This window comes from Paramisgurnus dabryanus, chromosome 16 (assembly GCF_030506205.2).
Source record: "Paramisgurnus dabryanus chromosome 16, PD_genome_1.1, whole genome shotgun sequence".
Lineage (NCBI taxonomy): Eukaryota > Metazoa > Chordata > Actinopteri > Cypriniformes > Cobitidae > Paramisgurnus > Paramisgurnus dabryanus.
In genome coordinates this window covers 13,655,108-13,670,787 of record NC_133352.1, presented here as the reverse complement: position 1 = coordinate 13,670,787, position 15,680 = coordinate 13,655,108, and the positions used below count along the sequence as shown (strand labels likewise).

The 15,680-nt window shown below is 46.4% G+C and overlaps 1 protein-coding gene across 2 annotated transcripts in view; it reads right to left on the bottom strand.

The window, feature by feature from the left end:
- Positions 1–15,680, bottom strand: part of atp10b (ATPase phospholipid transporting 10B) — a 50,109-nt gene that overhangs the window by 15,008 nt on the left and 19,421 nt on the right. For both annotated transcript variants that reach the window (XM_065266526.2, XM_073812111.1), the window contains exons 9-12: positions 15,071–15,220; positions 13,783–14,338; positions 10,973–11,070; positions 10,742–10,868 (exon numbers count right to left, since the gene is read on the bottom strand). In XM_065266526.2, coding sequence (XP_065122598.1) covers positions 10,742–10,868; positions 10,973–11,070; positions 13,783–14,338; positions 15,071–15,220 — 931 coding nt within the window. The remainder of the gene's footprint in view (positions 1–10,741; positions 10,869–10,972; positions 11,071–13,782; positions 14,339–15,070; positions 15,221–15,680) is intronic.

Sequence of the window (15,680 nt, the reverse complement as noted above, 5' to 3'; positions counted from 1 at the left end):
TCTGTGCGTGTTCATGTGTTTGGAAAGAGGCGTGACTTTGGATGGCGATTTGACTTGAGGGTGGGATCGGGATTTCATTGCTAGGCGGCTACCGTTAGCATTTTTCAAAATGTGTTACCCTACCTTTAAGGTCTAAATGGTACATATTAGGACCTTTTTAAAGTGTACCGTCCCAGTGATAACTTTTGTACCTTTATTTCAAGTACAACATAAAAGGCACTAAACCAAACATTAGCGTAAATTATGATTAGTGATTAGCTAGGGTTAAACTGTATGAACTGTCTGAGTAACACATTCAGTCTAACTGTGGGTTCACAACAGACATGAGTTCAACGATTTGCACAAGTAGATTATGTCACAGGGGTGACGATCTTTTGGGCGGAACCAAAAGTTGGGAAAGTTTGGTTCCGCCCGGATGTTTCCGCCCGGACCGGGAAGAGAAAACACCGGACATCCGGTAGCACCGCGAGGGCTGTAATCAGCCAAACTACGGACAGCTGTGAGTTATTAACAAGAGCGCCGGGTGATTGGACGAAGGCAACACCCAGGCAAATACTTAAGAGCAGTTTAAACCACAGTTTGTGGTTGTTGTTGTTAGGCCCAGTGTTGGTGTGTGCTGTAGCGCTGAGTTAAACTCACCGGGTACGCCAGTCGGATTGTTGGACTTGCTCTCTCTCTCTTTGTGCATCGTGGGATTTCGGCTGATGCAGATATTGAAGACCTTACGGGTTGGAAAGTCAACGGAGACTGACCTTGTATGAATGAAGTGAAAGAAGAAGGAACGTGCTATCGTGAGTACCCATCTGTGTAGTGGTGGTATTGACGACTGGAGAAACCGTTATCTGTGTAGCTGGAATCATCATAAGGAGAAGTTAACCTAAGGAAACGTGAGATAACCGAAGCACCACAGTTGTGAGTAAACGAATTCATTCATTGAGTGTACCTTGTATATACTTGACCTGGATATCTTTTAAGCGCTTTCCAGCGAGAGTGGGTGGCCCTGCCCCTGAGTCAGCGTGGTGGGTGAGCCACCGGATCTTTGTGTGAGACAGCCACAGTGACGGAAAACAACTGCTAGGCCGTGTTACCATCTCCACATTCTTGCCCAGAGCGAGGCGAAGGAAGACGGGCGTCTATTGTGTGCACTGAGCGTGGTGGGTGAGTCTTGGATGTAGAAATTTCACTTTGAAGTGGTGCTGTGTATATTGCAGTGAGATTGCTGTGTCGTGTCTGACGTACCCCGCCTCCAGTCACTCGCTAGGGGCGCTGAAGAGGAAAACGGATCCTAGAATAACCCTGTGTACGATTATGCTGTGAGTGTGTTTCAGCCTTAGAAACCACGGAGTAGTTCCTGAAGTACTTTCGTAGCCAGACGCTTGGCGGACTTGTGTTAGGAGTGGCGGTGAAGATCTGTACGACAGGCGGTGTGAGTATTACCAGTTTCATTGCTACTTTACCCGTGTGCCGTTTATCATCACAGAGTCAGAGGCGAAGGAGATCCGCTGCCCCGAGGTCTCTACAAAGGGGCGCCCCGGTCCGGTTTTCGATTGCCAACGGGCGTCGAGGAAAGGGCAGCGCTCGACCCGGTGTGACGGCGTGACACTCCCGCCCCTCTGGGGAACCAACGAGTCAGCCGAGAGGGTTTGGTCCCCGGCGCTATCTTGGAAACCACTGCCGGTCGATGCAGTACGCCTAGCCGTTATCGTAAGTCCGCCACCCCGAGAAGTATAGCATAACCTGTTCAGTCTGTCCATCAATAGGGAAGAAAGCTGTCGTCTGTGGAGGGAGAGGGAGAGAACCAGTGTGAGCTCCAAGGAGACCCGTTGTGAAGGAGAACCATACGTACCAGAAGCTGTAATCAGCGAAGAGGTGAGAGAACTAACCGAGAACGATTCACTGTGCCTTTGTGTCCCAGCTGTTGTCTGTGGAGGAAGAGAGAGAGAACCAGCGTGAGCTCCAAGGAGACCCGTTGTGAAGGAGAACCATACGTACCAGAAGCTGTAATCAGCGAAGAGGTGAGAGAACTAACTGAGAACGATTCACTGTGCCTTTGTGTCCCAGCTGTTGTCTGTGGAGGAAGAGAGAGAGAACCAGCGTGAGCTCCAAGGAGACCCGTTGTGAAGGAGAACCATACGTACCAGAAGCTGTAATCAGCGAAGAGGTGAGAGAACTAACTGAGAACGATTCACTGTGTCTTTGTGTCCCAGCTGTTGTCTGTGGAGGAAGAGAGAGAGAACCAGTGTGAGCTCCAAGGAGACCCGTTGTGAAGGAGAACCATACGTACCAGAAGCTGTAATCAGCGAAGAGGTGAGAGAACTAACTGAGAACGATTCACTGTGCCCTTGTGTCCCAGCTGTTGTCTGTGGAGGAAGAGAGAGAGAACCAGCGTGAGCTCTAAGGAGACCCGTTGGGAAGGAGAACCATACGTACCAGAAGCTGTAATCAGCGACGAGCTGTCATCTGTGGGAGAAGAGAGAGTACAAGTGTGAGCACCAAAGTAACGAGTCGAGGAGGAAAATTCATACTTACCCAGCAGCTGTAGTCGGTGGAGAGGTGAGGAGACTCTCGTGAGAACGATCCACTGTGTCTTCGGGTCCCAGCGGTAGCCTGTGGAGAGAAAGAGGAACAGGAAAGGAGAGTGAGTCGACAACCAAGGAGCTGCGTGGGAAGACGGCGGAGTGCCGCGAACTACACGCAGGTACACGGACAGGAAACAGTACATGCCCATATTCATTGTGATTTTATTCTGCCTCCAGGAAGGAAGAGGAGCGCGCCACGGGCAGAGGGAACCAGAGGCGGGAGCCCGTTCCCCGACGTAAAATCCCCCCCCCCTTCTGGAGGACAGACCCTGACCTTAGTTTTAATTCCCCTTTTCCCAAGTCCCCATATATTTTAAATATTTAAATAAATAAAAACTATTTTTTATACTTACCTGTACTCGTTGTTGTCTGGTCATTGGGTTGGTTTTGGGGACCTCCTCGAGGTGGAAGGTTGAAGGGGCGTGGCTTAACCATTAGCGGCCAGCCCCTGGCTTGTGACAGATTTTGGCGTAGTCGGCAGGGCTCCACCTCGAGTTGAGTAACCAGACTAGCCCAATGACCGACAACGCGGGGCCTGCAGCCCAACCCCGTGCGGTGCCTGTTTTCATGGGCAGCCCCTGGGTCCAAAAGTATGGAGGGACAGAGTCGGGAGTACGACTAACGGAATGGAAGGCCCAGTTGGAGTATCTAGCCGACCTGCAAAGCCTTAGTGTAGCCCAGCGGCTCCAGTTCGTGTTAAACTCCCTAGAGGGAGAAGCGCGGCGAGAAGTACAGGCCGCCCCGGAAGCTGTCCGAGCCAGTGCCCAAACTATATTTCAGTTCCTTACCGAGCAATATGGTGATCACACCCCCGTAGCCGTCCTCCGTTCCCAATTCTTCAATAGTAAACAAGGCCCCCGACAACCCATTAGAGCTTTTGCCCTGAGACTGCGAGAGCAGTTTACCCGGCTACAGGCCCGCCGCGATCATGGATTGGGAGATGGAGAGACTTTGCTGCGCGACCAATTCCTTCTGGGGATGAAAGAGGGCCCCGTGAGACAGAGTTTGAGGGTCCAGTTTCGCAGAGACCCAGACCTCACATTTGAAGATCTAAGGAAGGAGGCGTTAGCCTTGGAGGGCGACGAGGTCGAGGTGAGTGAGACCCCAGTATGTGCGGCTGTAAACGAGAGCGTGCCACCACCACCAGAACGCACGGATTGGAAACAGGCTCTAAAAGTAGAACTGCTGAAGGATGTCCGGGAGCAGATGTCAGAATTATCGAAAACTCTTCTGGGAGAGCTGCGCCAAGGTAGGGCGCGGGAGGATTATTATTATTACAGACAATAACCCTCTAGTGCATTTACAGACGGCGAAGTTGGGGGCTGTGGAACAGCGATGGGTGGCTCAGCTGGCCAACTTCAATTACAAGTTGCAGTATCGGCCCGGGCGAGAGCATACGAACGCAGACGTCCTTTCAAGATTGCCGGAGGCAAAGAGCCCCAGACGCCAGGGGTATCAAAGGGAGGATAGCCACGAGGAGGGCTATATGATAGGGGTCGTGGAAGCACCAGGAGGCCAGAAGGAGGCCGTGCCAGGGAACTGGGGGTGGGACCCCCGCCGATGGATAGAGAGGCAAGCTCAGGACCGGGACGTGCGCCAGGTGAAGGTGTGGGTGGAGCAGGGCCAACGGCCCACGTCGGCGGAAAGATTGGCCCAGACGGAGACTGGGAGAAGATTACTGGGGCAGTGGGAGAAGTTGGAGCTACAGGAAGGGGTGCTTTGTAGGAAGACCCGCGACCCGAAGTCGGGTGAGGAAGTGAGCCAGATCGTGGTACCCGCCGACCAGGTAAACGCATTAGTCACAGCCTATCATGACCAGTTGGGACTAGTGTTGTTTTTGGCAGCCTGTTTTCATTTTAGTTTTAGTCTAGTCTTTGTGTCAAGCTGTCATTTTAGTTTTTATTAGTTTTAGTCACGTCATACTCTTTTTAGTCTAGTCAAGTTTTAGTCGACTAAAATTCTTGCCATTTTAGTCTTATTTTAGTCAGACTTATCCATTACTATTTTAGTCTAGTTTTAGTCGACGAAAACTGATGACATTTTAGTCTAGTTTTAGTCAGTGAAATTGTATTTAGTCTCTTTTTAGTAATGCATTCTATTTAACCCATATAGTATAATGACCTAATAGTATTATAGACAAAACAATATTTTCTTTTAGCCAAACCCATTTCAAACAAAAGTTATATTATTGTTACCTTATAGACCCAAGAATACATCCATTCCAGACATGGAAGATGCTCTGATTTGAATAGATATTTATTTTACTATCCTCTGAGTGAGTGACTTGACTGTTCGTAAGAGTCTACATAAAAGTCTACATAATCAAAACAAAAGTAGTCTAAGCAAACACACACACACACACAAGGTCAAATGGGTCACACACAACTATAGTATGTGTGAGAATAGAAATATGCTATTGTTAACATTTATAATTGTATTTTGACAGCAGCACAAACTACAATCATACATATGTAATTATATATTATTATAGTTTATATTTCTGCATCTGTACGTTACCACCAGTGTACCTAATGGACTTTGGCTTAATCTAATGTGACAAAGCTGATCTTAAATGTCAGTATAAATCCAAGCGATTTTGGAGAATTACTAAATGTTTTTCTTGTAAGTAAATTAAAATTCAGCTTTAAGAAAACATCAGATGTCTATTAAGAAAAGCAAAGTTGGTATGTATGATTATGTTCTCAACAGTACAGGTGTTTGTTTGATTGATTTAATACTCAAGTATTCAGCGAAGTATGTTTTGTTTATTTAAATAATAAATAAGTGTAGTTATTAAACATATACAAAACAACGAATGTCTTTAGCATAGATATATTTACAATGTTTCAAAACGCAACGCAGCACAATGTCATTTAAACAACTGTTACATGATATAAATTTGTACATTGTTATACTGGTGGTGTCAGCAATCAAAGCTATAGATTTTAACAGGCTTGTTGAACTGACCTGAAAGTGATGCACGGGATTTATTTTGGACTTTTCTTTTACATTTGGAGCCAGAATGCTGCATCTTCCCGGTCGGAATCGCCGCGCGGCTACAGCGTTTCTCGTGTAGTGGAAGCGTTTTGTGCAGCATTTAGTGGAAATGTGTTTATCTTCAACAGCGACTGCCATGAAGAGTCGTGTCCGTAAAAGGGAGAGGATCTTAGGTGCACGAGCAAGGCTTGTGGACCAACTCCGCTTCACCTCTATAGCCGCCCCCTTTTCTCCGCATGTCGTGAGGTTGCCGCGTACACTGTTTGAAATGCCCATTAACGTGCAAATGGTGGCGTATGATATCAAAGCATCGCGAGAGCAGACTGCTCCGCATGCTTTCTACTCACTCTCGCGGTACTTTCATGTTTTGATTGATCTACGCAGCGCCAACAACACACGTGATCACCTGCAGTCAGGTGGTGGGGGCGCGGAGATGCTGAGATGGGTAAAAGACGAAATAACGTTATAACATTTCGTCTCGTCTCGTTTTGGTCAACGAAAATGAAGAGACATTTTAGCCTAGTTTTTATTTTGTAAACCACTTTTAGTCTCGTTTTTATTCGTCAACAATATTGCATTATACATTTTATTATAGTCATCGTCACATGACCAGCATTTTCGTTACGTCTCGTCTCGTTTTCGTCACGTGAAAAAGGTTCGTTGACGACTATATTTTGTCATACTTTTCGTTGACGAAAGCAACACTAGTTGGGACACCAGGGACAGGAGAGGACCGTATCCCTACTACGGAGATTCTTTTACTGGCCTGGGCTGGAGGCGTCTGTGCATGACTCAATTCAAGCCTGCCCCCGGTGCACACTGTTTAAATCTAGACGAGAGGCCCGAGCGCCGATGGTACCCATCCATGCAAAGGCCCCCCTCCACATAATGGCAATGGATTTCCTGACGCTGGGCCGTCCCCAGGACCGTTATCAGAACATCCTGGTGATCACAGACCTGTTTACTAAGTACGCCTGGGCGGTCCCGACGCTTGATCAGACAGCCAACACCACCGCCACAGCTCTATGGCGAAATGTGTTCCAGACATTTGGATGTCCCGAGTTTCTGCACTCCGACCAAGGGACCAATTTCGAATCTAAAGTAATCCGTGAGTTATGCCAGTTGTATGGATGCACTAAAACCCATACGACATCATATCATCCCCAGGGAAATGGAAGCTGTGAGAGGTTTAATCAGACCCTATTGGGACTACTGGGGACGTTGGATCAACGACAGCAGAGCGACTGGGTGAGTGCTTTACCAAATCTTCTGCAAGCATACAATAACAGTGTTCATAGCACGACGGGGTATGCCCCCACTTACCTGATGTTCGGCAGACACGTCCGGATGCCCACTGACCTGGTCCTGGGAGTGGCCGCGGACCGGGAAGAAGTGAGTGTGACGGAGTGGGTGGGGCGCCACCACCAGCGTTTACATTTTGCATATGAGCAAGTGTCAAAGAAGATACAGACAGCGGGAGAAAGGAACAAACGGTTGTACGATCGGACTGCTCGAGATGCCCCCCTGTTACCAGGTGAGAGGGTCCTGGCGAGGGATAACCGGCGACAGGGAAAAGGAAAGCTGAGCGACCGCTGGGAGGCTATCCCATATGTGGTCTGTAAGCAGCAGAGGCCGGGACAACCGGTGTATACCATCCGGCCCGAGGGAAAACCTGGCCCCGAACGGGTGGTACATCGAAACATGCTTCGCCCCTGTCCGAACTACCCCGAGGCTGCGAAGGAAGGGCCCATGGAACCAGTACCGGCGGCCCCCTGGACGGAGGGATGGGCTGTGGTACCGGGTCGACCTGTGGTGGCGCTGCCCCCGGCGGCTCAGATGCAACCAGCGCTGGCACCCGAACCGGCTGAACCTCCAGCTGCCCAGATGCAGCCAGAGCTGGCGCCTGAACCGGCTGAACCTCCAGCTGCCCAGAGGCAACCAGAGTTAGCACCCGAGCCCGTTGAACCCGATTCACCCGTGAGACGCTCCCAACGGGAGAACCGAGGACGCCCCCCGGCCCGGTACGGTGAGTGGACGACACCGAGGCATTCCAGGGACTAGAATGCATTGGCGGGGGAGGATGTCACAGGGGTGACGATCTTTTGGGCGGAACCAAAAGTTGGGAAAGTTTGGTTCCGCCCGGATGTTTCCGCCCGGACCGGGAAGAGAAAACACCGGACATCCGGTAGCACCGCGAGGGCTGTAATCAGCCAAACTACGGACAGCTGTGAGTTATTAACAAGAGCGCCGGGTGATTGGACGAAGGCAACACCCAGGCAAATACTTAAGAGCAGTTTAAACCACAGTTTGTGGTTGTTGTTGTTAGGACCAGTGTTGGTGTGTGCTGTAGCGCTGAGTTAAACTCACCGGGTACGCCAGTCGGATTGTTGGACTTGCTCTCTCTCTCTTTGTGCATCGTGGGATTTCGGCTGATGCAGATATTGAAGACCTTACGGGTTGGAAAGTCAACGGAGACTGACCTTGTATGAATGAAGTGAAAGAAGAAGGAACGTGCTATCGTGAGTACCCATCTGTGTAGTGGTGGTATTGACGACTGGAGAAACCGTTATCTGTGTAGCTGGAATCATCATAAGGAGAAGTTAACCTAAGGAAACGTGAGATAACCGAAGCACCACAGTTGTGAGTAAACGAATTCATTCATTGAGTGTACCTTGTATATACTTGACCTGGATATCTTTTAAGCGCTTTCCAGCGAGAGTGGGTGGCCCTGCCCCTGAGTCAGCGTGGTGGGTGAGCCACCGGATCTTTGTGTGAGACAGCCACAGTGACGGAAAACAACTGCTAGGCCGTGTTACCATCTCCACATTCTTGCCCAGAGCGAGGCGAAGGAAAACGGGCGTCTATTGTGTGCACTGAGCGTGGTGGGTGAGTCTTGGATGTAGAAATTTCACTTTGAAGTGGTGCTGTGTATATTGCAGTGAGATTGCTGTGTCGTGTCTGACGTACCCCGCCTCCAGTCACTCGCTAGGGGCGCTGAAGAGGAAAACGGATCCTAGAATAACCCTGTGTACGATTATGCTGTGAGTGTGTTTCAGCCTTAGAAACCACGGAGTAGTTCCTGAAGTACTTTCGTAGCCAGACGCTTGGCGGACTTGTGTTAGGAGTGGCGGTGAAGATCTGTACGACAGGCGGTGTGAGTATTACCAGTTTCATTGCTACTTTACCCGTGTGCCGTTTATCATCACAGAGTCAGAGGCGAAGGAGATCCGCTGCCCCGAGGTCTCTACAAAGGGGCGCCCCGGTCCGGTTTTCGATTGCCAACGGGCGTCGAGGAAAGGGCAGCGCTCGACCCGGTGTGACGGCGTGACACTCCCGCCCCTCTGGGGAACCAACGAGTCAGCCGAGAGGGTTTGGTCCCCGGCGCTATCTTGGAAACCACTGCCGGTCGATGCAGTACGCCTAGCTGTTATCGTAAGTCCGCCACCCCGAGAAGTATAGCATAACCTGTTCAGTCTGTCCATCAATAGGGAAGAAAGCTGTCGTCTGTGGAGGGAGAGGGAGAGAACCAGTGTGAGCTCCAAGGAGACCCGTTGTGAAGGAGAACCATACGTACCAGAAGCTGTAATCAGCGAAGAGGTGAGAGAACTAACCGAGAACGATTCACTGTGCCTTTGTGTCCCAGCTGTTGTCTGTGGAGGAAGAGAGAGAGAACCAGCGTGAGCTCCAAGGAGACCCGTTGTGAAGGAGAACCATACGTACCAGAAGCTGTAATCAGCAAAGAGGTGAGAGAACTAACTGAGAACGATTCACTGTGCCTTTGTGTCCCAGCTGTTGTCTGTGGAGGAAGAGAGAGAGAACCAGCGTGAGCTCCAAGGAGACCCGTTGTGAAGGAGAACCATACGTACCAGAAGCTGTAATCAGCGAAGAGGTGAGAGAACTAACTGAGAACGATTCACTGTGTCTTTGTGTCCCAGCTGTTGTCTGTGGAGGAAGAGAGAGAGAACCAGTGTGAGCTCCAAGGAGACCCGTTGTGAAGGAGAACCATACGTACCAGAAGCTGTAATCAGCGAAGAGGTGAGAGAACTAACTGAGAACGATTCACTGTGCCCTTGTGTCCCAGCTGTTGTCTGTGGAGGAAGAGAGAGAGAACCAGCGTGAGCTCTAAGGAGACCCGTTGGGAAGGAGAACCATACGTACCAGAAGCTGTAATCAGCGACGAGCTGTCATCTGTGGGAGAAGAGAGAGTACAAGTGTGAGCACCAAAGTAACGAGTCGAGGAGGAAAATTCATACTTACCCAGCAGCTGTAGTCGGTGGAGAGGTGAGGAGACTCTCGTGAGAACGATCCACTGTGTCTTCGGGTCCCAGCGGTAGCCTGTGGAGAGAAAGAGGAACAGGAAAGGAGAGTGAGTCGACAACCAAGGAGCTGCGTGGGAAGACGGCGGAGTGCCGCGAACTACACGCAGGTACACGGACAGGAAACAGTACATGCCCATATTCATTGTGATTTTATTCTGCCTCCAGGAAGGAAGAGGAGCGCGCCACGGGCAGAGGGAACCAGAGGCGGGAGCCCGTTCCCCGACGTAAAATCCCCCCCCCCCTTCTGGAGGACAGACCCTGACCTTAGTTTTAATTCCCCTTTTCCCAAGTCCCCATATATTTTAAATATTTAAATAAATAAAAACTATTTTTTATACTTACCTGTACTCGTTGTTGTCTGGTCATTGGGTTGGTTTTGGGGACCTCCTCGAGGTGGAAGGTTGAAGGGGCGTGGCTTAACCATTAGCGGCCAGCCCCTGGCTTGTGACAATTACATGCAAAGTCAATGCAAAGATGCGATCAAATGTGTCCTCGCGTGGGGCAATGCAAATGACGCGATATGGGCGGCACTTTTGCCGCAAAAACACGCTATTTGCCTCAAACGCGTTTTTTTTTCAACTTGAGCGAAAAATTTGCATGACACAAAGTTAAATCCAGCGAGTAATCTAGAGCGAGTAACACGATGCCCCGCGTTTGGTGTGTACTTAGCATAAAAGCGAGCCCTGAGATTTAAGTTTGTACAAACGGGATCGTGCATTTATTTTGCATAGGACTTGTGCAGTGTAAATGACTGAAAAATCATGTTTATTATTATGTTAATTCTTTATTGTTTCAAAGTTAAAAATACTGTCTTTAATAGCATATAAAGTCAAAGACAGATTTTACCCAGCAGGGTGAAGTTTTTCTCTATGTAGATAGCGCTCTCCATAAGTCGTTCTTCTTTCTCATCAATGGCTGAAATTGCCTCCTGTCTGATAGCAGACCAGGTCCTGTAGTCTTCTTCACTGATAACCTTGAGAGAAGAAAGATCTTGTCATAAACAAGACAGCTTTAATGGACTTAGTGAGACAAGGTAATACATTAAAACCAGAGGACTCACTGCTCTGAAACAGTTACCTTCTTGGCAAAACACAGCGTTCGTAATCCATCCCCAGCATACATGTCAAGGTCCTTCTGGGTTTTCAAAGCAATGTCTTTTTCTGCTTGCGACAAGTCTGTAGAAACAGATATTGAGTGTTTGCTTTAGAAAGGCCGTTTAATGTAGCACTGCGTTTTCTTGCCCCATATGTCTCAATTTACTAAATAAAATAAACAAGCGTGAAGTTTTTTAACATTAAAAGTGAACATAAGGAGTACCTCATATTGAATGTTGTCATTCTTGCCATGTTGTCCTACAGTATGTACCATCATCTAACAATAAAACTAACAATTTATGAAATCTGGTGTTTCTTTATTATGTTTAACCAATTTTTACTTTCCATACTTTTGTTGTTTTTATAGTTCCTTAACCCAGTAGCTCACCCAAATATAAAAATTCTCTCATAATTTAAATATAAGATTGATACTTTGCTTAATAAGATCAAAATATGTAAGGAATAATTGATGATGGGCCGTTGAATTATTTAAAAAAATAATCCACACCCAATGTGGTAATGCACTGCAGGTATGCATTATTTTTGAATAATTCAAAGGACCGGAGTCAATTATTTTACGTATACCACGGTTACCATAGACATTGCTCTTGTGGTTATTTTTTAGACATTTGACAGGTCAGGTGTGTTAGTGATGTGCGGGTCGTCTCACAACCCAACGAGCCCCACGGGTAACCTGCGGGTCCGTTTGTGGCAGGTAAAGAAATTTTCACTTTATTGTGGGGTGGTTGGGGCGGGTCATTAAAAACTTAATAAAAACATGTATGTTGCGTGCAATTCCCTATAGCCTATGTTAAATATTTGGGAATATAAATTTTCATATTTTAATACGTTATTTGATAAGGTTCAATTACGTAGGACTGTGTAGCAACATAACTTCTGCAAGTAACTTGTGTAACGTAACTTGATATCCCCAAACCTTTGGCCTCACGTCACGAAAACGCCAAGCAGCTCGCACTGCCAGCCACACCGACAAAACAAACGGAGAAATAAAAGGGAAGATGAAAGACGAGGTGCAGGAGAAATTACCTCTTTCCTCGCCATTGACGGATTATCTCGTCAATAATTTTTTTTTCCTGCCATTGACGCTTTCATGTTGAGTTTTTACGGTAATCTGTAATTCCGCTATTATCCACTAGATTCTCTTAATCAATTAACCCTATAAAAAACTGAAGCAAAAATGAATTTAAATGGTCCTAAGTGCGGGGAGGTTGTAAAAATAGATACAGTGTGTGTGTATCAAAAAATAATGCATAACCTTGAAACCAGGTGTGCCTCATAAGCCTTGAAAAGTGAAGCCTCTGGCTCTTTGATCGCCCCCTGGTGGCTGGCTGCAGTACAAGTCATAAACCCCGCCCTCTCCATTCAAACGAAAGGGACTCTGCTCTAAATAAAACAATTATTTACACTTCCAATAAAAGTTTCTGAAAGATGGTTTTGGTCCTTTCAAGTAGTTGTTATCATGCTGATATATGTTCAAGTGTTCATTATTGTGGTAAGTTTCATTTTAGCTAGTAATTTGATGCTATAGAAACGGGGCGTGTCGTTATGATTGGCGTGGTTGAATTGGTCGCGCTAGGGCGGAAGTTTGATACCGCGGCTCCGCCTCTGGCTCCACGGACGATTCCTTCTGCGCATGCCTTGGTTCCAAACTGACGTTTTTACGTAACATGGCGGCGACCGTGGTCGGACATTTTTGGCTTCAATTCATTACAATGGTGGGAGGCGACGTTGTGTCGTCCATCTTTTTTTACAGTCTATGCGTGAAACATTTCTCAACCAATCAGAATAAAGCATTCAACAGCCCCGTGGTATAAAATAGTTCCCTCATAAATATCTTCCAAAGTGAAACAATATATTTATTAACCCATTGGAGTCATTTGGATTACTTTTATGATGAATGTATGGCTTTCACGGTGACAATTTTATATAAAAATTATGATATGGCATGAGGATGAATAAATAAAAAATCCTATTTGGATGAACTATTCTTTTAATGACTTCCCCCAGGAAGTAACATAATTTTTATTGGGGAAAACTCAGTACTCATACAAATTCAAAAAGTATTAATAATAGATTTTCTGAATTTGGTTTAGTTTTGCGGTACTGGTCTTAGACTATTACTTTTTCATTTAGTTTAAAATATATGTATGACGAAAGCGTTTTTATGGAAATGTGAAAAAGAATTTCCCTTAGGGGAAAAAAATATATATACAACTACTACTACTACTACTACAACAAATTAGGGAAATAAATTATATCATCAAAGTCCCTTTAGGGAAGTCGCGCCACTAGGCGGCCATGTTTAGACTAAGTCCTACCTATTAGAATGCAAAAAAGTTATTTCTAAAATTTGAAAATTTAAACAAAAAAATTTCTGACCAACAATTGAACCTGATATTAAGTGTACCACAACTTTTGTTTCGTAATGTCAAATTGCGCTAAAGCACACCTTTTATTGAGGTCGCTACTGCGCATGCGCACAAATTGGCAAGCACATCACATGACTCTATACAGAGCCCCTCCCTCAGAGAGTCATCAGTCTTTATCGATTGATGATTGGTTCTTTTAACTGGAAGGCGGGACTTCACCAGAATGGCCATATTGAGAGTTGCCCTTTATTCATAGTTATACGAGTGCTCAATCTTGTTATATCCAATATCTTTAAATTCATGAAGTTGGTTAAACAAAATAGATTTTTTAACGGTTGTTAAACATCACATTTACACAGCACATACAGAATGATCCATTGAAATCTTTAATGATGATGCTTACTTGAAGAATCATTCCCAAGTCTTTCCATGATGGCTGAATCCGCCCCTTTAGTATACATGATGATTTCATTGGTGTGTGGGTGACGAACTATTATGGACATCCTCCTTCGGGTGGAGTCAAAGGTCAAAACATCCAACACCTCAAACTTCAATAGTGTATTGTCAGGTAGCTTGACGGTCACATAATGTGGAGTCCGTTCCACCATGGTAAACCCATAAGCCTTAGCTGCATGTATTAGTGCGGCCTCATCTGGACTGTGGGCTTCATAACAAACCTCGTCTGACCCCGCCAGACAGCGTTTATCTTGGCTTACACCTGATGTGACCTTCTCTCTTGTGATGAAGTATGGACGATGTTCTGTGACGTCCGACACGCTGGGACTGTGCAGGATGTCGGGGTCGTCTTCATCTTTGACAAATGGATCTGCCAGTTTTCCCTCCCTTCCCTTGGAGAACTTCATGAAAGTAAACGTCTTTCTCGGAGAAGCCTTTCTGAACCAATCCCGCAACGTAGAAAATGAACCGCCTGAGTATGAGGAGTTACGTTTTCCTTTGACCTGGAAATGAATGTGTATTTAGCTGATTGTTTTTTTATGGATGCCCATTTCTAAAATAAATTAGTTAGATTAACATTTTCGTGTTCAATTTGCAAATATTGAAATTGAGCCCATGTTCTTGCATATGCTGCATAACGTTTTACTAATCTCCATACATTGTGACTGCCTCTCAAGTTGTGATAGACCCAGGGTGATACAATCATGCTCCATTGGTAATCAACTTAATTATTGTTGACCCAATGGTCTTTGAACGTCTCAGCGCTACAGGTCTGAGGCCAGATATAATTTCCACCCCAGACAAAGTGCATCGCTCGGGGTCCTCAAGTGCAATTTAGGAAATTAGCAATGACCAGCAGCGAAAGATACTCGGCTTGGCTAAACTCCTTAAAGATTCGGCTCATTACAGATGTGTGGGGTGGACATGGGGGAGAGCGTTCATCTAACCGATGGAAAATCTAATTGCCTGGACCGTGTGAGCCATTGCTGCTTGCTGAAGAATTAAAATGTAGTAATTATAAAATGTACCACTGTGCACAAGCCAAAGAAGAATTAGTCATTCTGGGGCAGTAATAGAATATCTTGGGGCAACAAGGTACACAGTGTGCAAGAGGAATAATTTACATGGCGGGCTATTATTGTTATTATTTTGACGTGAGTGCAATTTTTGTGCTGTGAGTCATGTCCCCAAACCTCTTGACTCTAGCAAGGTCAGGTAAGTCATTGTGCTCTTACCCTTTGTCTCTGGGATGTTACTGTGGAAACCAACGCTGTGTTGCAGATGGCCAAGGACAGGAAAAAGTCCAGGTAGGGCCCGGTCTGGATGCTCGCCATTTGACGGTCCACTTCCAGCATCAACTTTCTGTCTGGAACCACTACGGTTTCCTGTTTTAGCAAACACAAATGGTCAGACACGGCGGTCTGTCATAGCTGATGCCATGTCCGATGACATCATCCACAACAAGACCATGTGGTATTTTTCCATAGGTGGAAAATCGTAAGACTGTATGATAACAAAAGGTGTAACGCCGTATAAAAATGCAGCGGGAGGTGAGACAATCTGTACAGTATCAGTAGTCCATGTTTAATGCCCAGCAGGCCCATATGTCAATGGATCGAAACAGAGCAGATCAGAGCCAATGTTGCTGTGCTTATAACTGAAACCAAACTGCTCGGCCATCTGCAGTGCAGACCGTGAGCGTGCAGGAGAACTGGAGTAAGATGGGTCATGTATAGTTGAGGGTATCTTATTTTATCACAATTTACATACAAATTAAAACTGGTATTTTCTGACACACGTCTTGTTGTTGCACATTACTCCAAACAATAAGTCATCTTAAAAAGG